Source organism: Synchiropus splendidus, chromosome 11 (genome assembly GCF_027744825.2).
Source record: "Synchiropus splendidus isolate RoL2022-P1 chromosome 11, RoL_Sspl_1.0, whole genome shotgun sequence".
Taxonomy (NCBI): Eukaryota; Metazoa; Chordata; class Actinopteri; order Syngnathiformes; family Callionymidae; genus Synchiropus; species Synchiropus splendidus.
In genome coordinates this window covers 21,297,544-21,320,238 of record NC_071344.1, presented here as the reverse complement: position 1 = coordinate 21,320,238, position 22,695 = coordinate 21,297,544, and the positions used below count along the sequence as shown (strand labels likewise).

The 22,695-nt window shown below is 40.2% G+C and overlaps 2 protein-coding genes, 1 long non-coding RNA gene and 1 other non-coding gene across 5 annotated transcripts; 3 read left to right on the top strand and 1 right to left on the bottom strand.

Annotated features, from left to right (window-relative positions):
* The first annotated feature begins 6,544 nt into the window (after positions 1–6,544).
* LOC128767547 (uncharacterized) lies at positions 6,545–7,915 on the top strand. Its single transcript, XR_008416134.1, has 5 exons — positions 6,545–6,609; positions 6,788–6,876; positions 7,308–7,367; positions 7,541–7,591; positions 7,811–7,915. It is a non-coding gene; the product is annotated as an uncharacterized LOC128767547 (long non-coding RNA).
* On the top strand, positions 6,909–7,104 carry LOC128767815 (small nucleolar RNA SNORA74). The gene has a single exon (XR_008416178.1). It is a non-coding gene; the product is annotated as a small nucleolar RNA SNORA74 (small nucleolar RNA).
* Positions 7,916–8,948: 1,033 nt separating the features above from the next.
* On the top strand, positions 8,949–14,924 carry hvcn1 (hydrogen voltage-gated channel 1). Of its 2 annotated transcripts, XM_053879792.1 has the most exons (7): positions 8,949–9,231; positions 9,507–9,665; positions 10,402–10,618; positions 10,689–10,793; positions 10,884–11,115; positions 12,160–12,272; positions 12,345–14,924. In XM_053879792.1, the coding sequence occupies exons 3-7, from the start codon at positions 10,445–10,447 to the stop codon at positions 12,399–12,401; spliced, it is 681 nt and encodes a 226-aa protein (XP_053735767.1). In that variant the 5' UTR covers positions 8,949–9,231; positions 9,507–9,665; positions 10,402–10,444; the 3' UTR covers positions 12,402–14,924. The 2 variants fall into 2 exon arrangements, with proteins under 2 accessions (XP_053735767.1, XP_053735766.1); XM_053879791.1 differs by lacking the exon at positions 9,507–9,665 and having other exon boundaries at positions 8,969–9,231; positions 12,345–14,922.
* On the bottom strand, positions 12,128–22,254 carry tctn1 (tectonic family member 1). The gene is made up of 14 exons (XM_053879789.1): positions 21,968–22,254; positions 21,433–21,550; positions 20,821–20,954; positions 20,315–20,466; positions 20,144–20,246; positions 17,987–18,099; positions 16,593–16,613; positions 16,147–16,275; positions 15,958–16,083; positions 15,581–15,669; positions 15,361–15,498; positions 15,139–15,292; positions 13,722–13,853; positions 12,128–12,816 (listed from the first exon to the last, which is right to left on the bottom strand). The coding sequence occupies exons 1-14, from the start codon at positions 22,236–22,238 to the stop codon at positions 12,679–12,681; spliced, it is 1,818 nt and encodes a 605-aa protein (XP_053735764.1). The 5' UTR covers positions 22,239–22,254; the 3' UTR covers positions 12,128–12,678.
* Between the last annotated feature and the right edge of the window lie 441 nt (positions 22,255–22,695).

Sequence of the window (22,695 nt, the reverse complement as noted above, 5' to 3'; positions counted from 1 at the left end):
AATACACACACACACATTTAAACAGATGACAAACGCTAGACACACAACACAGGAAAGGCTCAACTGACACTTCTTTTTTTTTTTTTTACTTTTCTAGATTATTTTTTCTTTGTTGCAAGAAGAAATGGTACTGGTGTGATGTACTGATGTTGCGCTTTCTCTCAAAAGTCACAAATGGCATCGAGGCCAGTCACAGCAACCACTTAGCTGCAGCTACTGCCTCCGGGTGGCCAACAGGAGACGTGACACACTGAGACCTAGTAAACGTTTGCCTCGTGGTTTAAAAAATTTAAAAAAAAAGTAGTAAAATAATATTTTTTATAAATGGTGCATTTGGGGCAAATAAAGCATTGACTGGACATTCATATAACTAAAATTGTGCTGAAAAAAATGACCCCTAAACACAACCTCAAATTTGACATAAAAATATTGTTTAGGCAATGAGAACAGTAGTTGGCTGCTAAATGTAACTTGTAATCTAGTTACTTTTATGTTCAAGTAATCTGTAAAGTCACTAAATTACTTTTTGGAGGGTAATCAGTGGTTGGATTTCTTTTTCAAAGTAACTAACAACACTTTATGTAACACTTTAACATTATGCTTTATTCACAGGAATTGATGCCACGATGATACAAACCTGCATAAAGTGAACAGTACCTCATTTTCCTTAATTTCCACTCAGCGTTCATTTCCTCTTTGTCATTATAGATGTTTTGATTATAACATCCCATCATACAATGTGGTGCACCTGGAATTGATGCACTGAAAAACGATCCTTTTGACAGAAACCAGCTTAGATTAATGATATAACAAAGAAAGATGTATTTACTATGTTGTTTCAGTTTTTATTTTATTTTTTTTCCGCTTCCTCCTGCATCTTTCCCTGATGCTGATGTCACAGGATTACAAGACAAAAAACAAAAGTACTTTGGCTGCCAGTTAAGCCATGTGGTGGCACTCATTAACGCCGGACTCACACCAAATGTGATTTGCAGTTGCTCCTTCGCAAGTTTGTTTTTCCAGCATTAATGCTGAACCCCATTTGTAAAAACAGTGTAACAGTTAAGTTATGTGACCTGGTACTAATTCATGGCTTGATGTTTATCCGTCTGATGCTGCAAATCAGAGGAGACTTTTTGTTTTTTATAGGACCAACTCCATATGTCGGTCCTATTATTTCTCTGTTTATTATTATTATTGTTGTCTGTGTTGATGTGTGTGCATGCGTGTTTATTTATCTCCTTTTGGATTCTGAGGTTTCTCATTACCATAATGCTTTCCCCAGCATCTTACCCTAAACTTAACCATCCAAAACAAATGGCTGACCTTAACCAGGACTCTGAGCCAAACTGAAAACTAAGTCTTCATTGTCAAGGCTTAACCTCGTGGGGTCCAGCCAAATGTCCCCACAATGTCATACAGTCTTCACCGTTTTTTTGCATATATATATATGAAGGGAGGCATTCGACCAATAGAAGAGGGGGCGGTGAAATCCAAACCATCAATCCAGTGTGAGAATGATTTGAGCAGCCAGGGGATTATCTCCATGGCAACAGGAGGTGTGTGTTCACACCTCTGCCACAAACCCCCTAATCTGGTACATTTAGGATCCCAGTTTTTTCCAACAATAGTCAGTCAATGCTTTGTTAAGCATTGTAATTAATCCGCATTTACTCATCCATAAACCAGTCTTTTCTTTTCTTGCGTCATGAAATACTTCATTTGAAAAAGCAATGCATCAGCATGCAATGCGGAAGGCCTCTGTGTCAAAATTGGACACTAAAGTCCACTTGATGATGGTCAAAGGTGTTGTCCAAACAAAGCAAAGGAACGTGCATCCAAATGTCTCCTGTGCTTGTGCTTTCCAGATTTGAAATCTGGAGCAGCCATGGTATTGGCCACCAAGTCAGTAAAAAATACTGGAAGTTGTTCAGACTATTAACCCTTGAAGAACTTGTCCAAACTACATATGAAATATTTAAACAAAAAAATAAAAAATATATGTATATAGTTTGCCCAACTGTGACTAATCTGAATCAAATTGATCTAAATGAGCTATCATTTGTCAAGCATAGGTTCTTTAAATAAGAAAAGCCCAACAGTTTAACAGAAAGTGCCCAATGGAATGGGAACTGAAATGACGAAACTCCCTTGTGTTTTTCATCATCACTGACCAACATCAAAACATTTAGAAAAACATTTTTAAAATGTCTGCAATATTCAGTTACCAAGGTCCACTGACACACAAAAAGGTGATAGCTGTTGAATACATCAAAATAAATAAAGCATGAAATATGAACAAAATTCCACCACAAAGTAGTGATGTCAACATAAACACAAACAATTCCAGAATCACACTATGATCACACTATGATTTGCAACAATCACAAATGTTGCAAATATCACAAGATGTGCAACTCATTCTTCAAATGATTTTGAATCTTTTCACATTTGTCAAACATTTAATCTATCGATCTCTGAACTCTGCCTTCTCCCGAACTGGGCTTGTCTCCAGCTTCTCAAGACCATGTGCAGATGAGATGATGAGTCCAATATTGTCACTGAACTCCCTCCTGTGCTTAGCAGCTTTACGGGACGTTTCTCAGTCTGGACTGCCCCCTTGTGGCCATAGCTCAATACTTACAATACACGTGATATGATTGAACAAGAAAATAGTTGACGGTTCTTGTTTTTTTTAATCACTACTAATGTTTCCTTTAATACTAATAGTGTATAATAAAATAATTTATTTTTGACGTACATATTTGCTGGAACATGGAGGAGCATGTTAGATGTTTCACTGCAACACATGCAACATTGAAACAGATTCTATGTTGCTCCACAAAATAATTTTGAATGCCCCACTTACTCCAACACACTATATTGATGTACTTGTAGTCATGGTTAACTGTAAATACAGGTCATTATGGATTGATGAACAGATCGATAATCGTGTAAGGTAGAAAAATGGGCATGTAGAGACACAAAAAACAAACAAACAAAAAAAAACACCAGCAAAGTGGAAGCATGGGAGCAATGGGAGAATCTTCAAGGAGATGAGAAACATTATCAATTGGGGACAAGTACATGTCAGATCATCGGACTTCTGGACACTCTGGTCCTCACAACTATACTTCCTGATCTCCGGGAGATCGCAGATGTTAGTAAGAACCCTTACAAAAGCTTTCCTGCCAAGTGGTGGTGAAATTAAGCTGTTTACATGCTTTAGCGTCAGTATACACACTGACGCTAACACGTGTTAGGGCCTGTGGAAGGAACGAGCCCTCTGACACCGTTGTGTCTTAAACGAGGCGGTGGCTACAGATGTTGTGTCAAATGATGAAATATTTTCAGGGACACTCACTACTTGTTAATAATATTGTAATACAAATAATAAAATCATACAAATAATTCAAATTCCATTTCAGTTTTGTATACATTTCATCACGTATACAAATATATTGTATATGTGAACTGAGAACTATGAGAACTGTTCCGCCATTTTGACACACATGGATCAATTTCTGACTTGTTCAATTCTTGTTCTGTGACAAGTTCTGTGAGTTGCAACACGAAAAGAAAAAAAGTTGTCAAAGGTTCGTTAAAAGTGAACATTGCTCAGGTACATCTTCTGGTGCATAGAAGGGAATACATGTGAATACTGGTCTTTGGAACACTACCAGTACCATAGCAGTGCAGGAACTTGTTCTTGATTTGACTCATGCTATGAGACTATGAGTGTGTGGAGTTCTACCCTGCAGACCCACATGATGGAGGCAGGGAAGTACTATAGGGAAGTACCTTCACAGAGAAAGATGTAAAAGTCTGTCTCAAAGAAGTTGTCACAAAGCCCACGGTGAAAGTGCATCAAAGAGCTGATGTCACTGCAATTTAAACCTTCAACGTTTACGATTGTAGTCTATGATGCTACCCAGGGGCCTCCTTTATAAGACTGTGCATAAGTAAGCACACTATGGTGTATGTATTCATTAAAACATCCAGATTTAGAAAAGTGTGTACGCACACCTTGAACATTAGGTCAGAATGTAACAAATTTAGCACCTATTCTATCAAAACCCATTTCAAAACTAAAATCAAGCAAATTCTTTGGTGTTTCAGAAAGAGAAAAGTGTTGACTGCGAAAAAAAAAACAACGGAAGGTGTGGGGCTCTTTGAAGGTCAGCAGCCTTCCCAAAGACAAATAAGGGAGTTTGAAATTTTTGTTAAATGCAATCCAATCTCATCGACTCCAATTACAGCGCATTCATGTGCTTTGACCACAAGCCGTTGTCATCTCTTTGTGTTTTTTCAACCTCTCTAATGATACTATTAACTGGCTACCAGGACATGTTTATATTTCCTCTCCATTTATGGCCTGGCTTGCTCTCAGCTCATTGATGGACCAGCAACAACACAGACCAGACACTAAGGAAGCATTGGTATGCTGATGTTTCCTGTGACTGAACAAGACCAGTACAGTCTCATAATATGCGCATGGTTTGTGATTGATTTAAATGCTCCTCGACACTATCCTGTGCCAGGGTGCGTACACGTACACACGGCATAGGGCTTGAAAGGGTACCATTGCACAGTGGAAAAACCACATCATATTGTGGGCTTTTAGCTCATCTGGAAAGCTTGTTTTCATCACCGCCACTGGTATACCTGTATGTACCTGATGACGCTAAAGACTGCCTTTGTCAGCATAGAACGCAAAAGACCACCACATATATTATACTTTTGGACTGAGGATGAGTTGCAACGCGTTTTTTCATGACAGTATCACGTGATATCATAATACTTGGCACGATATTTCATGATATTTATTACTGTATTTCTTGATAGTACCATGATTTTTCATGATACTAAGCACGTTGTTTCATGACACTTATCACGATGTGCACTTGCCTATGGTCAACATGTATAACATGTATTTTCCCAATCATAAAATACTCACAGAGACCGAAGAAGCAGACATGAGTCTGGCAAGGAGTGTTGAAAGTCACAGTGGAAATAAATGTATTGGAATTGACAGGTTTATTTATATACGCCCTCATTAAAGTTAAGTGTTAATATTCATGATCGAATATGACACAGGTCTTATTTTTACGTGGGATAAATACACGCTTGAGATACCTGTGGTTATGTGACAAATAGACATGCCAAGTAAAGTTGTAGAGAACAGGAACCCGAGCTTCACTTTACTTTCTATTGTATATTGCAAGTATTTCTTCAACTGATGATCATTATCAGTCATGGGAGAACATGTCTTGCTCGGTAATACGCCTTTACATTGAAATGGAGTGACCTCCAGTGGAATGTGCGCGTCACTGCATCATCACAACAACAGCTGTCAGGCCACTTATGATCACAATATATTACAATACTAGTTTCGGTTCATACTACAACTCGTCAGACCCATTTCTGCTTCTTTAATCTCCGGGAGTGTTTTATGAACACCAGGAAAATACCTACAGACGCCTACAGACGAGTGAGACGTCACTTTGAGTGTAATAAAAGGCAACACATAAAAACTACAGCATATGCCAGGAGGTATATATATGGTGTCACCTAGCCATTGCTCATACTTACCGTGCTTATATTTGCTCCTCAGAAGATCAGTGTGATAATGGGTTGCAGCAGTGATAAAAGCAACATCAGACCTTCATATGAAAATACGTCACATTGCACATAATGTGTATTTGTACACTTGTTAACCTAGGAGCAGACAAGACATCAACTTGTTTGTCTTAACAGTAAGACGGAGTTGTCATTCGCTTATCATGTGCATAAATAATGTGACTCAATTCTATTTTATTAAGGTTCAATCTCCAGAGTCAAGTATTTAGTGGCAGAAGAACATGATTGAGGAGATTCAAAGAGAATGTGATCTTTTATGCAAAATCCTGAAAAAAAAAAAAAAAACCTGCCTAAGTATTTTAGCATGAACGTGACTGTTCAAAAGGTGGTACAAAAAATGAATCAACAGATAAAGCTCTTCCACAAATTCCTTAACTTGTTTTCTCTTATTAATTTCAGTAATGACAATCTCAAAGAAGAACCCTAGGTAACACCGTCCCCTGTTAAAATATCGAGAAGGAGACCATTCGAAGTGTCTTTCAAATCACTTGGAAATGGAGCGCAGTTGAGGAAAATCACCACTGCGAGTCCATTTTCAGTCGCTCAGCTGTCGAAGGTCGAACGGCATCACGGCACGTGGTCATATGCATAAATTCATTACTGAGGTTGTTTTGTAGCTTTTAAGGCTTTTCAATGAAGTCCTTAAAAAAAGGACACGTTGTTTATCTTCGGAAGTGGCCCGACAGAGTAACGGTAGTGACGTCCTCTCGCATGCGCAGTACAAATCCTCAGCTTGTTCAGATCGTATTGCATTTCATATATCGTTGGAGTATTGCATTAAAGAAATCTGCTCACAGCTGTGTTTTTAAGTGTCTTTGTTAATTCAATTATTACCAAGCCGTCATTTAATAAGTTTAAGTTTCCCGAAATGCACCGCGGCATCCCACTATATAGATCCGCTTCACTTCCCTACCGTCCTCTCTCGCAATGAGCCCACGCTTAGTCGATGCCAATATGTTTCTGATCTCGGTGAGAACTGATCTTGCATGCTCTATTACTTGCGCTGATATTTGTTCGATGTAGTTATCGCTTTATTGTCGGTCCAACACTAATGGGTGTATTTCATGGAACGACCGGACCACGTGTGGTTGCTTTTCTTCTTCTCTGTTGGTAACCAATGTGTTTCTGACGCATCTCTCTTCTGAAGTGTCTCTCCGATCACCTGCGAGTATGGCATCCGCCCTAGTTACCAGATTTCCTACATGATGAAATCCAGCTTCTCGTGTTTCATAAGAGGTGAGCGATTGTGTGAATAATTAGTTAGTTACACCAGCTCTCAGTCAGCTGTCCAGCGTTTGCTTTCTGGAACAGTGTTACAGAGCTGGAAGATGAAGTTTCTTTACAGTTTTGCAGCTCTGCTTGCTTTGTTTTAAAGTGTGTGGATGCTGCAGCTGTAGAATGAAGCCCAATGAGAGTGATCTGTTCTGGACTCGTCAGGACTGACCTAGTTGCGGGCATCACAAACTAGGGATTTTCATTTGTTTATATTTTTTATTGTGAATTTGATCAAACGTCTACTGCTTTTGCAAGTTAACCATCAGCTGATGTATACAAAACCTGTTGTGAATTCTGAATTTGAAATGTCATTTAGTTCCAAGATAGGCAGGTTGTAGTTTTCAATTGCATGAAGTCCTTTTGTTTCTTTTGCTGAATAAATGGTCTTTCAGGTGGTCCTGGATCCTGACATGGTGCTTGGGAGAAGAGTTTTTCCAACATGCTCGCTTGAGGTAGGAAAATGTGTGTACATAAAACCTGTGCCACAGCGCCTCCTGCAGTGATGTCTAAACATTAACACATCATGCTTACAAAATCGTGGTGAACCTCTCAGTCTGAGCAGCTTGTGTGGTTAATGCAGAGTCCCTTGTCTGTAATGAGTTTTCTAATTGTTTGTTCATTGCAGCAAGCACTGCTGATGACCCGGACTTGGTGCAAGTGGTGGCCCTAGTATTTGGTGAGTTAAGTAAAAATGCCAACTATTACACAAACTACACCCAATCAGTACTGCCATTTCAGAGAGCCTCTTCTTTGTTGTGGAATCTTGGTATTGGGAGAGAAAACCTCTGGCCTTTGGCACAGGTTCATGTAAACACAATTTACCAGAACCTGACTAAAGACTTGAGACATGTATGATTGTATACTGAACTCTGAAATTGAACTCAGACTTTTTCAGGGTGCTGCCTCTGTGGTGATCTGGACTTGTTGGCCTTACCTGCGCATTTAAAGTCGACTGAGTATTGTACAGTTTTCAATTTCATCAATAAAATGTTATTCCCCTCATTGTGCTTGTTCTTTCAATTTCCTGTACTGTTGTTACAGCATAACATTTGAAACCCACAATGTAGCCTTAAGGTCCTTGCACTCCAACAGAAATGTGAATATCCTGCATGAAAATGTGTAAAAATTTTGGTGCAAATATTGATGCACCATGATTAAGTAGCATTTGCGGCACGTAGGTCACAGCGAATAATGGTGCCCCATGATTTCCTGCTATCAGATCAAAGTAACTCATGGAATATCACTTGACGCAAGACTGAAACTGCTGGGGGAAATCATGTGCACCGCCATATTGAATGTTTTGGCTTGTGATGTGTCAACCAGCATTTCAATTGTGCTGATGTGCCTTCGTCCCAAGCATAACTGGGAAAAATTGAACATGGTTCTATAAAATAAACGTAATTTAACTAAGCAAGTGACGTTGCTAATGCGAAAGCTTGCATTGAAGAGTAGCTTTGAAAAAAAGTGAAATATTCACAGGAAATACATGCACCTGTGTAAGGACCTAAAGGTAGTTCTGACCCAATTCTACCTAGGTTAGTTGATGGAGCAGTTACATGAGTTTTTGCTTCAATGCTTCTAATAGATCAGTTGTGATCCTGATTGTGCTATGCGCTGGCTCAGATTGTGTCCCACAGGCTGACCATGAGTACCTTCAATAAAAGTTGACCTATAATCCATTGTGCGGCGCTGAGAGGTACATAACAGTTCCCTGGTGAATGTGCTCTTAAGATGGACATCTTGGATGTGGCGTTCACACGTGGTTAGTTTATATATGAAGCAATAGCGATTCCTGGTGGTCATGGGAGGCAAGAGGTCAGATCGAGACAAATGGTGTGGCACTTTAGTGACAGTGACCCAAGTCGGATAACTGGTGGCTGTGAGCATTAACGGCTCCATAACGGTGAACCTGGCTAATATGCTAGTGGCAAAGTTGTTGTTGTTGTTGTTCTTTAAATGTCACAGTTCACAGAGCAGAGGCCACTGTCGTGTACTGTATGTCCAGGTACATACGGAGGAAAAAAAAGCAGCGTGTCAGGCTACAAGTGCTGACGTAAGGAAAGGGGCGTGGTTTGACCGAGCAGCATCTGACTGCTGAGGAGCCGAAGTGTCGAACACGTAAAATCTTGTGCAGTAGATGTTTAACTACGACAAGAAGACCGTGTCGCAGGAAGCGTGTCTACACAGTGAGGCTTCTCTGTAAAAAGTGCTAGGTCGGCAGAAACAACCGGACGGATGTTTTTATCACGAGTTCTGTGAAGCTCTGCACTCGGACCTCCGTCAAAACAAAATCTGGACCGTTCACTCGAGCACAGAGTAAGTGTTTTCATGTTTTTCCCTACTACCTAAAGTCTCCGAGACAGGTGAACTGAGGAGATGGGCTGTACAGTTCTGCCCAGCAGCATCGTTACAGTATGCTATTTTGCTGTAACAAACAGTTGTGAGAAACCCTGGACTCTTCTCTCTCCTTTCAAGACCCTTGAGGCTCAGTATCAGGGAGCCAAGGCTCATGTCAGAGTCATGACTTCTTCGCGTCTCGTGACTGTTGGTCGACAACTGTTTTCTAAATTGCACATTTTTCCCCGGGACAGACGATGTCAAACACACCAACGACCCTGTCCAGCTCCATTGTTGAGTCACACATGAACACACAGCTGTCTTACTCAATGACCCCATTGCATGTTCTGAAAAGCAGAAGCCTGATTTGCAAAACTCACATCCGGTGATGACAGAGATTGCCAAGGAACCAGGTAAGGAAGAAAACTTGACGGGGTCACATGGGAAGCTTCATGGAAATAGTTGGAGTGTGTAGGAGAGTCAGAGCTTGTAAGATTCACTTGCATGCGAAACACGAACGCCTCACTTGAGGGTCTGAAAGGGTTAGAATGCCTGTATATACTGCACTTTCCTCTCGAAGGCCAGATATGTAAATGGCAAAGTATGACCACGCTGTGGATGTCAGTTCTGTATTCTGATTGTAAAGAGTGCGACTTCGACCATATCATAATATATAGTGGAATAATCAGCATCATTAAATTGACTTGGGGACAGAGCGAGCAAACTGTTCTGATGTTAGTCGGGTCAAATGTTGGACACCCTCCATTACTGTTTTAGTTCAGGAGGACAAAAATGGTATGGATTAGGTCTCATTGAGTCTGTTATGATACTCTGCCAAACAAAAACTTGATTTTTTTTTATTACTGGGGATTTAATTTGATTTGTGTATTAATTTCATTTATTTTGTAGGTTGTGATTTTGACCACTTTGTCACAACTTTTTCTTGTTTTTGTATGCTCATGTCCTGCACTCTTCTGTGCCTTCATCGTAATTCCATTCACTGTAGGTGTTACATTGTAACCGACTAACTTTTTTTCTATCCTTTTGTTTTTCATCAGGATAATATGTCGCCTGTAAAAGACTTGATAAGCCTGAATAGAGGAACTGCTGTTAGTTTCAATGTCTCTTTGGTGGGTTTCCATGTCACAGTCACAGGTGAGCTTTGGAGCCATCTTTCAGCCACCTGTCAATAATGGCCCGGTTCCTGAAGCACTTCACCACGGTGGGTGATAAGCAACTGATTGAGATAGAGGAGGAAGATCTTCACATAGCCAGCGAGGATCTGGAGCCAGCATCAGGAGACTTTGCAGAACCCCTCACATTCCGAGCGTCTCTGCGGAGACTCTACAGCTCTGACCGTTTCCAGGTGAGAGGGTGGCTGCTGTAAATTCTTCCCTATAAACTCTTCAGCATCTCCACTGTGTCCTGTCATGTAGGTGCTGGTGGTGTGTTTGGTTGTCTTGGATGCCATCTTTGTTTTGGCAGAGCTTCTCATAGATCTGTCAGTGATCCAGTTGGAGCATGGGCATGTTGCGCCCGAGGTCAGAGATTGTGATTTTTATTAACAACTAAGGATTCCTCATTTCTTATTTTTTAACGTTGACATTCTGTTGTCTCATGTGTCATCTTAGGTCTTCCACTATCTGAGTCTAGCCCTACTGACCTTCTTCATGGTGGAACTGATGGGGAAACTGTTTGCGTACCGCCGAGAGTTTTTTGACCACAAGTTTGAGGTTTTTGACGGTGTTGTTGTGGTGGTGTCATTTGTATTGGACGTTGTCTTCATCTTCCATGAGGATGCCTTTGATGGCATGGGACTCCTCATTCTGCTGCGTCTGTGGAGGGTGGCACGGATCATCAACGGTCAGTAATTGTCTCCGCATTATAGCTCTCCATCTTCTCTCTCCTGCAAAACATCTAAAAACTTTAGCTACTAAAATCACTGACTGATGGTCTTTGCATGTCAATCATACTGTAACAACTAAGTCACATGAAAATGTATGTTTGGGCCATAAACATCAATAACACCCACTTCACCAATAGAAATTAAACAACCTAAAACTTGAAGTGCTTTAGTTGATTCATCAAAACTTGTTCAAATCTTTTTTTTATTTCCTGCAATTTTTGGCACATCAATCACGCATCACTCATTCAAATATCAAGACTTCCTTTGCATGCCAAACTAATTTTAGTCCCCAAAAATTATTTTGTGCAGTACGTCTAGTAAATGGAACTACTGAATCAAAGCCAGGTGGAGCAATCGTGGATTTAGTCATTCATCAGTACTGTCCCGCTATTTGACAGCTCGAATAGAAGTCAGCGGCAGTCTTTGGCTGAATTGCTCCCCGGGTGAACCTACCTTGCCGGTGCCCCCCGCCCAATTGAATAGATTAAAACTGCTTTATATAAGGTCATTTACTGTGTCAATAATCCCAAAAGATCTTAATAAAATGTATCAATTTCTCCCAATACCAGTTTAATTAGTCCAACGTTCACTGCTGCTTCCTTCTCATTCTTTTTTGTGAATGAGCTCCGCAAACAAAAATTGCACTAATAACAACAATGATCCAGCTCTGACCTCTGTCAGGGAGGATGGGATGGAGGAGCGATACAAGTGTTGGGAAAGATTCTCATTCATTGTTAATTTTCTAGTCCCAGTGTCAGTGACAGTGGTGTGTTGCACCTGTGCAGCGTGGCGCCGGTTCCCCTGATGCGGCAGTGGCGTGGCACAGAAATGTGCGCACCAATATATGTATTTATTTTTATTTTTACATGGCTCATGCCGCCCCGGGTGGCTGCCCAGTTCACCAGACCTAAAACCTCCACGGCCAGCAGCATTGCATTTCTTAAATCACACCATCTACACACAAAAAAAAAAATCTCAAACCCAATCATTTTGTATTTCAGGCATCTTGGTGTCAATAAAAACTAGAGCGAACCAGCAGTTGCACAAGCTAAAAGAGAGCTACGACCATCTTGTGCAAAGAGTCACACATCTTCAGGAGCAGGCCGATAAAATGGTATTTCCTGAAGGCTGATAATCATGATTGAAGGTCTGATGAACATCGAAATGACCACCTTCTCCTTCACAGGCACAAGAGAACCAGAGACTTCAAGCTCTGCTAAAGAAAAATGGCATCGATTTTTGAACCATCGCACTGAAGATCTGGAGACGATTATGGAAATATGACACTGCAAACCTTTTCGCAGCGTTCTTTGTAGGAGAGATAAACAGCATCTCTACAATTCTGTTCATGCTTCACTCAATGCATCATATTTCCATGCTTCATATACATCAAAGTCATTTTAAAAAATAATTTTTATTAAAAAAATAACATTGTATGTATAGGATTTAAGCACCAACCAAGCTCTGTAAACTATGGACAATATTCACAGTATTTTGGACCACTGCCAGCTCTTGTCTGGTCATACAAAAGGGAAGAAAAAGTCAACAGGAAGTTTTGCATCAATGGTGGGTATGGCTCTGTAACCAGCAGTAGCGGGAGCTGAGACTGGCACGAAACTCACAGAGCTCTGAATTGAAAGCACGTTGTCGCCTCCGCCCTGTGTGACAGAGGAGAGATGTGTTATTTATAGTCATGTTGTTTAATTTGGAGGTGAAAAGACAAACTCATGAGCAGAAAATACTTGTCTTGAACAAACATAATCGTACAAATAATGCGAGACAACACAGTATGGAAAGGCAATGGGAGCTGAATGTCCATGTTTGTGAATTTAGATTGGGTTAGGCTAGATTAGCTGTCCTTTACTGGTCCCACAGTGGGGAAATTTGATGAGTCTTAAAGTATGACTGTCTTAAATGTCATGTGTTGTTTTGCAGAGTTGGGTAAGCAGCCAATTCCAGTGTCAGACAATGAACTTTCTGGGCAGTTTCTTCTGTCACTGATCTGGCTCTCAGTCTCGTTGTAGATACGTGTCGGGTGTCATATTTTGAAAAGTGAGTGACTATATAATGTAATTGATGTATACAGTACACTCAATATTCCAGTATCACAATCTGAAAATGTTTTTTATATGATATTTTCATAATTGAAGCACACATAATAATAATAATAAAGTCACAAAATCACATGCGCATCTCCACCTGTTTGATGTGTTCCAATAACGTTACACTGCAGCCCCCAGCAAGATGCATCTCACGATACACAATCCATATGATACAAAAAGATCTGATAACAATATTTAGGCAATTACTTATTTCATTATCATTTCATTTTGATAAAATTCAAGTGACGCAAAACGTTGCAAAGACATTGACAACATTTGCTTAGTTTTAATTAAAGCATAGAGAACAAGAATTGCTGAAGTTACAATTATTTAAGCACAGAAAAATGACTTTGAAGAAACCAAGCAGAAACCAAGCAATGACAGTAAGGTAAGACTCAGATTTACATGGTTTAACAACAAGACAATCACCCACATGAAGGAAAGGTGTGTTAGTGCCTCACCAGACTGCTCGTGTTGGTGTAAATGATTTCTTTGACGCTCACTATCTGTGCCTGGGGGTTCATCAAGGAGCCATATTTGGTCCATTCAATTTCAAAATGAAGTGACAAAGGGATGCTGCACTCCTCGTTCTCCTGTAACACAACACACAGGCTTTTGGAATTGTGTGTCATAAGCGGTGTACGTCAAACACATTAGAAACTCATGCTGTTTCTTCAAATCAGTTTCTTAGTTGCTACTGTCAGTTTTGTTTTCTTCCAACAGAGCTACACATTTTCTGTATTAACCTACATTCTTGGCCTGTTTGGGCCACAAATATTTCTGGATAATTTTCAAAGAGTGGCTCAACTTCTGGGTGATAGGGGTGGCTGCAACAAGCAGTCAGACCAGATACTACACCACAGACAAGAAGCAAACTGAAAAGAGCTGGTTTATTGTTCCCTTGAAATGCTCATAGCGCACCAAGACTCATGTAATGTAAACCTCCCGTCAACTGTAGAGTAGTTGGGGATACTCCAGCTCCTTGCAACCTATTCTGATTCAGCCTTTTAATTTCCACCTTCATTTTTGTCATTTTCCTCTCTGTTTCTTTAGTCACTCATTCAGCTTGACAATTTCCTGTCGTTGGCTTTTAACTTGATCTGTCTCTTCCACGATCTTTGTCTCCATCAAGTTGTTATCATGTTCTTCAAGCCATCTATTCTTCTTCCATCTGACTGTCTTCCAGGTCTGTGTACATTGTGGTTTGATTCCCATTACAGTATATTTACTGGGCAACACTAAGAGGCAATTTGAGCTTATTTGAGATTATACTAGTTAGTAGGCACAGTCAAACCTCGCCTTCAACACTTAACCTAAGTGGGATTTTGAAACCCTGAATATAACCTTGATGTTGAAAGCCTCATAAGCTCATCACTAGTCCCATGGTGTATGGTTCATCAAAATTGTTGAAATTCCCCTTAGTGGAACCAATAAAGGAGATTTGATCTGAATTATAGCAGGGATCACCAACTTTTTTATCTACTCCAAGTCCACTGTGTGACCCGAAGGGCATCAGTTTAGCACACGTCTCAGCAATAACTATACTATATATAATATATATTATTATAGATGATAAATTATATTCCTCTAAGACACAATCACATTATTGATTCTTCTCAATAATGCCAGTGGTGATGCAATGTTGGGAACACAAAATCAAACATAATGAGATGGTTATTATTACAAAATGGTTAAGTTGACTATTTTTCACCAATAAAAAATGCTTATGCTCTTTTATCAATGGAGGCACCTTGTTGAATAAACTGCAATGAGCTGCTCGAATCACCACCGCTTTACAAATACCTTCACCTTATAGCGTGATGCAAAATAATGCATTATGAATATTTTTTTTCTGTATTTGAAGATATAAACTCTTACCACAGGAATATATGAGCTTCTGATGGGCACCCAGTCTAGTGGATTGTCCATTGGAGAGTTCCCAAAAGAAGAAATATACTGAGGATAGTTAGGTCCTCTCAGAACCTTGAGTATCCTCTCTGAAAGCATTGAGCAGTTGGCTATGTCCACCAACCTGGGAAAGTAACACGTTTTCAACGTTAACATCAACCACAATGTTTGCGATGTTTGTCAAAGACTCACCTCAATGTGCAACCTGAGATGAAGGCCAAATCGAAACGGACAGGAAAGTACTGATGTGGACCCTGCAGACAGTCCTGCTCCTCACCAGGTAGCAGGATAGACAATGTGTCTTCAGGGTTGATACTTCTTGTCAAGCCAGTGAAGACACCAGTTAAGGACCTGGTCTAGAAGACGTGGGTAACAGTTCCTTGAAGAAACTCCCAATCATGTTCAAGGATATTCGGCTGTTGACCTTGCAGACACAAGGGGTAGTCCCACCTGGTAGCCTGGGTTCCCACTGTAGTTGACCTCCACATTCTCATTGCTATCCTGTTAACACAGGTACCATGCTACTGTGTATACAAACTACTAAAATTTATATTTTAATACTTCAAAAAGAGTATAATTTGATGTTCTGTTTTCTGCTATATCTGAGATCTCCAGTCATTTGAGGTGTCACCGGAAATAACTGATTCACTGATCTTTTTTGTCCTCTTTTACAAGAAGTTCATTTCAATCCCACATCAAACTTACATTTGATACATTGATTTGCAAGATCCAGAGGAAGAGAGATAACTAACTAGGAAACAAGGGAAATTGGACAGAACTATGGCCAACCTGAACAAATGTCACTTCGAAGTCCTGCTGCAGGGGAAGCTGATCAGCGGAGACAAAGCCCAGCTTCACTGACACAGATGCACTCACTATTTCACCTGCTGGACTGTACACCACCAAAAAGACGACCTGATGGAGACGAAATTTTGTTCTTCACAATTTAAGGCATAGATGATATACTTCGCTACTTACCTTCAGCACAACATTTGCACACACTGTTGTGTCGATGAGGACAGGGCTGAGGATGTCTTCTGTACCAAGCTCATTCTGATCTCCATCTGCATACTGGATGATGACTGAATCAACCTTCACCTCAACAACCTACAGACACATTTAAACGCATATATATTTTTTTTTCAAAACTCACAAAACTGCGATAAACTTTCCAGTTCAGTTATTACTGGATTGCCGTTACCTCCACCAACATTGTTGTGGCTTTGTTGTCAGCTCATTGTAACAGCTGACATATTTTGGTACATGTATTACTACTGTTTAATCATATTTTACAATGCAAGTTACATTCCTGTGCAGAGAATCTCTACTATACATGCTCATAATATAAGGATTCTCACATTGAATGAAACAGGCGAAAACAACTTACTGCATATATAAAACTGATAAACAGAGGGCATACTCACTGGTGAATCTTCACTTTTATCCTGTTGAGGGAAAGAATTAAGAAATTTAACATCCAATAATGAAGTAAAGTGGCAGTTAAACACATGCATCCTAAATTAGTTTAAATAAAATTGCCTTATATAACGTGTATTTATGTGTCTTCATAAAGCAATTGACTCCCTGATAAAATCTTTCCCTTTTTTAATCTATTTTCTTTTTTTTAACCTCCATCAATGTTGTGTGTGTGACAGATTTGCTTGTTTGATTGTGTTTATTCAAAATAGCTCAAAAAGTTAAGACAGATTTGGAAAAAATGAATCCATGAATTTTACTCTACAAACTGCATGTACGTGACTCAGTGTGAAATAGCTCAGTTAGGAGAGCATTCGACTGAAGGTTCCCAGTTTGACCAAAGGTTTCAGTCACATAGGATCAGTTTTATTACCATATTTTCCAGATTATAAGCCGCTACTTTTTTCTCGCGGTCCGAACCATGTGGCTTATACAACGACGCGGCTAATATATGGATTTTTACCAGGGATGCTCCAAATGATCGACCACAGATTATGAAAGCTGCTGTTTTGTGTGTGTCAGATGCAGCGTTCTTTGCCACCTGAATCTAAAACTTTTGCAAGCGTCCAGAGTGGGAACTTTCATAAAAGAAGTTGAGTGCTCTCCCTGTCTCCCGGAGCATCCCTAATTTTTACAGTATAAAGAGCGTCATGCTGGCAAAAATATTTTGCGCTGTTTTCGCCTGCGTGTCCGCAGCTCTGCTAACAGAGGCGATCTACTGGAGGGTGCAAACAGCGCTTTTTGAACATTCGCAAGAAGTGATCCTCATGCATTTTCTGCGGCGCAGATAGCACCAGTGCACCCGCGGCTTATAGACTGGTGTGGCTTATGTACAAAAAAGATCTATTTTCCGTCTTAACTTTCGTGGGTGCAGCTACTATTCCTGTGCGCTCTATAGTCTGGAAAATACGGGTAGTTACATTTTGCCGTGCAAGCTGATTTATGATGATTTATTAACAGCACGGTGGAGTTTTGTGCTCTCTGAGTGCTTTTCTAGTTTAATTAAGAGAATAATTTGATTCAAATGTATTTTAAATTTCAACTGATGGTTTAGGATTTATTTCACTTGCTTGTGTATTTTTTTTTAATCAAATCAATTTATAACCATTGACATGGCGTAAATAAATGTTTTTTCTTACTTGTAAGATTACCTTTCCCAAAAGGGAGGGGAAAAAAAAAATCACAAAATGATGACAAAATGTATTTTGTATTTCCTTTCTAGCAGAACACTGGCGTGCTTTTGTGAGAGTGTGTAATCCTAGTAAAAATACTGAAGAGGGTCCAGATCATGAGGACAGGAGGCATGTGTGCCTAAAAGGGAGCGAGCAAAGGTTGGACTTACAGCACTCAGTTGGATGCTTGTGTAAGTGTCCATGCTGAGGGCTGGCAAAGAATTGCAATCCTGTTCCAGAGACAAGGGTCGTGTGCACCGACTGATCTGCTCCACCAAGAAGCCTGCCAGGTCAACACATTCAATGAAAAGTTCTCACTTAACAAGAATGTTTACTGACACAAGGTCAATCCCAGAACTCACACAAAATTATTTTGTTTTAGTTCTGGAACATTATTAGACACATCCATGCAGATCACTGGGCTGTATACACCAAATAAGAACTGTATGTGGTACAACTTTATTAATAGCTATTGTTCAGCAACCTTTTTAGGAGATGAAATATATAACAAAATGAAACCACAAATGATTGTAAGCAGGAAAATGGGAAGCTAAAACATTTATTTCACCACATAGGCATTTTAATTATCTCACATTTAATGTCCAACGTTTAACATTTTTTGTCCATCTCCCAGCATTTCAAACAATACATGGACATTGTAGCCATAGGGTTATTAACATTGTAATAAACATGACATTGCTGTACATGCACAAAAATATAATTTTCATATTTGTAACAAGAATTTAGAGACAAGAGGTGACACCACCAAAATGTTTGTTAGTCATGAGGTCACATTTTTAATGCTGGCAGTTGAATAGCTCAGTTTTTTAACAAACAATATCACAGACCTCTTCCAAGCAGCTCAGTCTACCCATATTGAGGACTTCACTCAATGGTTTGGTCCTACATGTATTTTATAAAAATAATTGGAGACCTTATCACATTTCAAATATCATCCATATTATTAATAGGTATTTAACTTAAAAGCTGATTTGGACCGCTGGTGGCAGTAGCTGGCCAAACTTCACATTTGAGACACTCGGTGCTTAAGCAAAGTAGCCATATGGTACCATCATTACTCTTTGAATGTTTGTCTTTTCAAATGTATAGCTAGCTAAAGTAAACAAAATGGATTGACACCGTACCTGCAAATCCAGTACGGTTTCAGCGGTTCAGTATAAAGAAGAATTATTCACCTTCTACCTTCACAGGACATTAGTTTAGCTATTTCAACACATACGTTAGTATAACATTCAAATCCATGTGACTTGACACTCTTGTCTGATGGTCTGGTTTGAGGAGTGCTGAAGTATGTTTACGTGTCAAGATGTTCACCATAAAATGTTTGCTGCAAAGACAAGGCCAAGTTTCTCTGCCTCGCAGCCGGAAACACGCTTAATATAAAAGGAAGGGTGTTCAGGGGGGATAATTTGTTCTCTTATCTGAATGACCTTGTTGACAAAAGAAGTTATAAATTTGTCACAAAGTTCTGAAGTCGCATCCAGGTAAAGGGGAGTCGCAGATGTCGTGAAAGAGTTTAAGTCATGGAAAAGTACTCTTGCTCTGGAGCTAGGTTCTTTTGCTTTCGGTAGTATGTTGTAGTTGGTAGTTTTCTTGAGACCACTTCCAGAGCTGGTAAAATATTTCTGGCCAGTTTTTTTTCTTTTAACCTTGCGGCAGTCTCGTTTTTGTCTGTTCTGCTCATTTAACCAGGAAGAAGGTGAAGTAGATAGAACGGCTAGAAGTAAGATTTCAGAAAACTTTCCTGGCTACATATGGGCATCAATATCAAAGAGGATACCTTTGAGACACACCTGTGTCGACTATGAGATTAGCAGGGTTTGGTAGCGGAATAGATAGCTAGGTTGAGCATATGACCTTCAGCGTGAGTCAGTTCCTGCATTGCCTGTCTCAGGTTGAAGGAGTCTGGTGTGTCAGCAGCCATGAATGTTATGTGTCCATTTTGTGCAGATACGATTGTTTCCATCTCCTTAGAGGAGAAGTGGCACCTAGTTTCATGTGTTACCATGCTGAATCATGTAATCTATATAACATGTTCACATCCGCTTGGATGGAAGGAGCTTCACGTGGTGAAACACTGATTTCGATCTAAATGCTAACCCCGTTCTAAACTAAGACTTGATTGACAGCTGAGAGAAACATGCTTTGTGAACCACGGTTTGACAATACTGTGTTTGTCTTCTCAAGGCTCAGGGCTTCTCTCAGCCTGATGTCTATAAATCCACTAATGTTTGCGTATGATTCTGAACTGCATTGAATATGTTACTTTGTGCCACACATATTTAGGAACAAAAATGGAGTGATACCTGCAGGACTGCTGTCCACACAGTCAGCTGAGACACTGGACACTGGCAGATGGAATTTTCCTCGCAGTCCAGTCTTTTCTACAGTCACAATCACATCTCCAAACTGGAAACAGAACCCACATTCATGTATTATAATGCTGTCACTGAGGAAGCTATTTAAACCCTGGTAACCTTATATCCAAAGGTTTCCTCTAGCTGGGCTGTAGACTCCAATGAACCACTTTGCTGGTGGCTGAACAGGTAGTCGGAGAATCGATGAAAAATTGAGTCAAAGTTTCTGTCCGTTGGCACGACAGGGGATTGATGTGACAAAGTGTCCACACCTGGATTCAAGAAATATTTCATTAAAAAATAAGTGTGAAAGTTTCATAATGGTTTTGACTTACCGTTAATTCAATATATATATGGAAACATACATACATGGTCAGTTAACCAATGCTCTGGGTTGCCAGGTAGCCAGTCCATCCCAGGGCACACGCACACACACACACACACACACATACGCACGCACACGCACACACACACACACACACACACGCACACCCAGGGGCAATTTTAGAGTGTCCAATCAAGTGAGCCTGTCTTTGGCTGGCTGTGGAAGAAAGCACCCAGAGAAATCCCACACAGGCACACGTGTGCGATGCTGGACAAGATCATTTTCAATACTAGAGACTCACGGGTCTGAGACTGTATGCAGAAGATGTCCTGGTTATTTTCTGTCCCAATGGAAGACTGCAGCTCTGAATACCCATCTATTCTGGTGCGAAGGGAGTAGAGTGCCACCTCCTTGGTGCACAGTTGTCCACTTCCCCTGTAAAAGTGCATGTTAGAAATACACTAGAGAAATTGGCACCTTTTAAAATTGTTAATATAGAAGCATTCACTGTACATTGATACTGAAGATGATTATCGATCATTTATTTGCATCACTGTGGTTTACCCTAATGCTTCCTATGACTTGTAATTCACACTATGATATCAAAAACCCAACATATGTTTCAGGAGTCTGGAAATGCAGAAAGGTGTTTCAGATTAAGTAAATTAGACACAAGCGCACTGTGAAAAGAAACCACTCTGATGAAACAAGCTACCTGTTTAGGGACGGTCAGACTCAAAGGAGTAAATCGATTCACCCACGCTTTACACAAACTGTTCCAAACATTAAAAGGAACCAGCTCATCAACTGGAAGAGACTAATTATTACTCTCTTATCCACATTATAGAACTAGGAGATCTAGATAACTAATATTTGTTATTGTATCAAACATTCCACTCGATTGATAACTGACCTGACAGTGCCCACTGAGCACCAAGAGAACAGAGGGAGATCCTCCCTGCATGCTCTGTCACAGCAGCAGTTGATGTCACACACGTCCGGGTGCTTGTCACAAGGACACAATTTTCCAACTGAAACACAACAAATGTTTATTCATCAATTTCCAACGATGTGATAAGACACGTTATCAGGAACAATAGTTGAAATGCTTGATAACACAAATTGCTAAAAATAAAAAAAAATAAGCAACTCAATTGATTTAGGCATCTGTATGTGTTTTAGACCGGAATACAAATCCATGCCTCAAAATGTGTTGATGAAGACGTCAAAATGAGTGCGTCATTATAATTAGATTTATGTTAAGTTTAGCCTTGTGTTTTGGATGGTTAGGTTTAGGGTGCAAGGCTGGGGGGATAGCAACATGGCAATGAGCATGGAGCTGGTCCGATGGCTCGCAATGTTGCAAAATAACATTTGCCTGCACTAGAACACCCCGAACGACCGACTAGCTAACGGTTAAAAAAAAAAACTCTTCACAAATACATTACCGTCAATGACAGGGCTGGGCAGTTGTCCCGACAACGGCAGTGGATGTGATGGTAAATTTGATTCTCCGGAGGTGGCGGAGGTTCCGTTGGACGTGTTCGCTGACAACACCTCGGAAGAAATTTCGAACCCCGTGAGGTTCAAATTACCATCTGTTGCATTGTACAAATCTTCCTCGTCCGACAAAAAGGTTTCATTTGAACTTGACGTGTTTTGAACTGCGAGAACAATACACAAACATACAAGAGAGATAATCGCAAGTGAGGGCGCCATTTCTGTTTTCTGGTTGCTATGGTTTTCTTCTTCTTCTTCTGTGTGCGACCAGCTTGACGGTTCTTTACCACCTCCTAGTGGATTTGAGCGTACCACCAGAGTATGCGGCGGTCTTAAAATCACTTTCTCCATTTGAAGGGACATGTGGTATCTTGGTCTAAAATCAAGCAGACACTTGATGTCATGACATGTGAAAACACCAGAAAAGTATTACCTTGTGCACAGGGGATCAGGATATTTTTCGAAATGATCATGTCACAGCTCTGCACAAGCTTGTCCCATGTCATCTTTCGAATTTGTTGTTAGAGCATTACAGCACCACTACAGTGCTGACATATGTACCACATTGTTTTCTATTGTCTTCAGTGGACATGTGTGGACAGCACAGTATATATACTGTTCTTCAGACTTCGTTGATCCCATATCAGAAGGCCTTGGTTGAATGTCTCAGCTTGGT

Coding starts and splice junctions, on each gene's coding strand:
- tctn1 (XM_053879789.1), bottom strand. CDS start 22,238: ATGGCGCCCTCACTTGCGATTATCTCTCTTGTATGTTTGTGTATTGTT. Junction 20,247..20,314: donor AGGAAACCTTTGGATATAAG/GTTACCAGGGTT, acceptor TTCTGTTTCCAG/TTTGGAGATGTGATTGTGAC. Junction 15,499..15,580: donor TCTGCAAGGTCAACAGCCGA/ATATCCTTGAAC, acceptor TGGTGTCTTCAC/TGGCTTGACAAGAAGTATCA.
- hvcn1 (XM_053879792.1), top strand. CDS start 10,445: ATGGCCCGGTTCCTGAAGCACTTCACCACGGTGGGTGATAAGCAACTG. Junction 10,619..10,688: donor ACAGCTCTGACCGTTTCCAG/GTGAGAGGGTGG, acceptor CCTGTCATGTAG/GTGCTGGTGGTGTGTTTGGT. Junction 10,794..10,883: donor ATGGGCATGTTGCGCCCGAG/GTCAGAGATTGT, acceptor GTGTCATCTTAG/GTCTTCCACTATCTGAGTCT.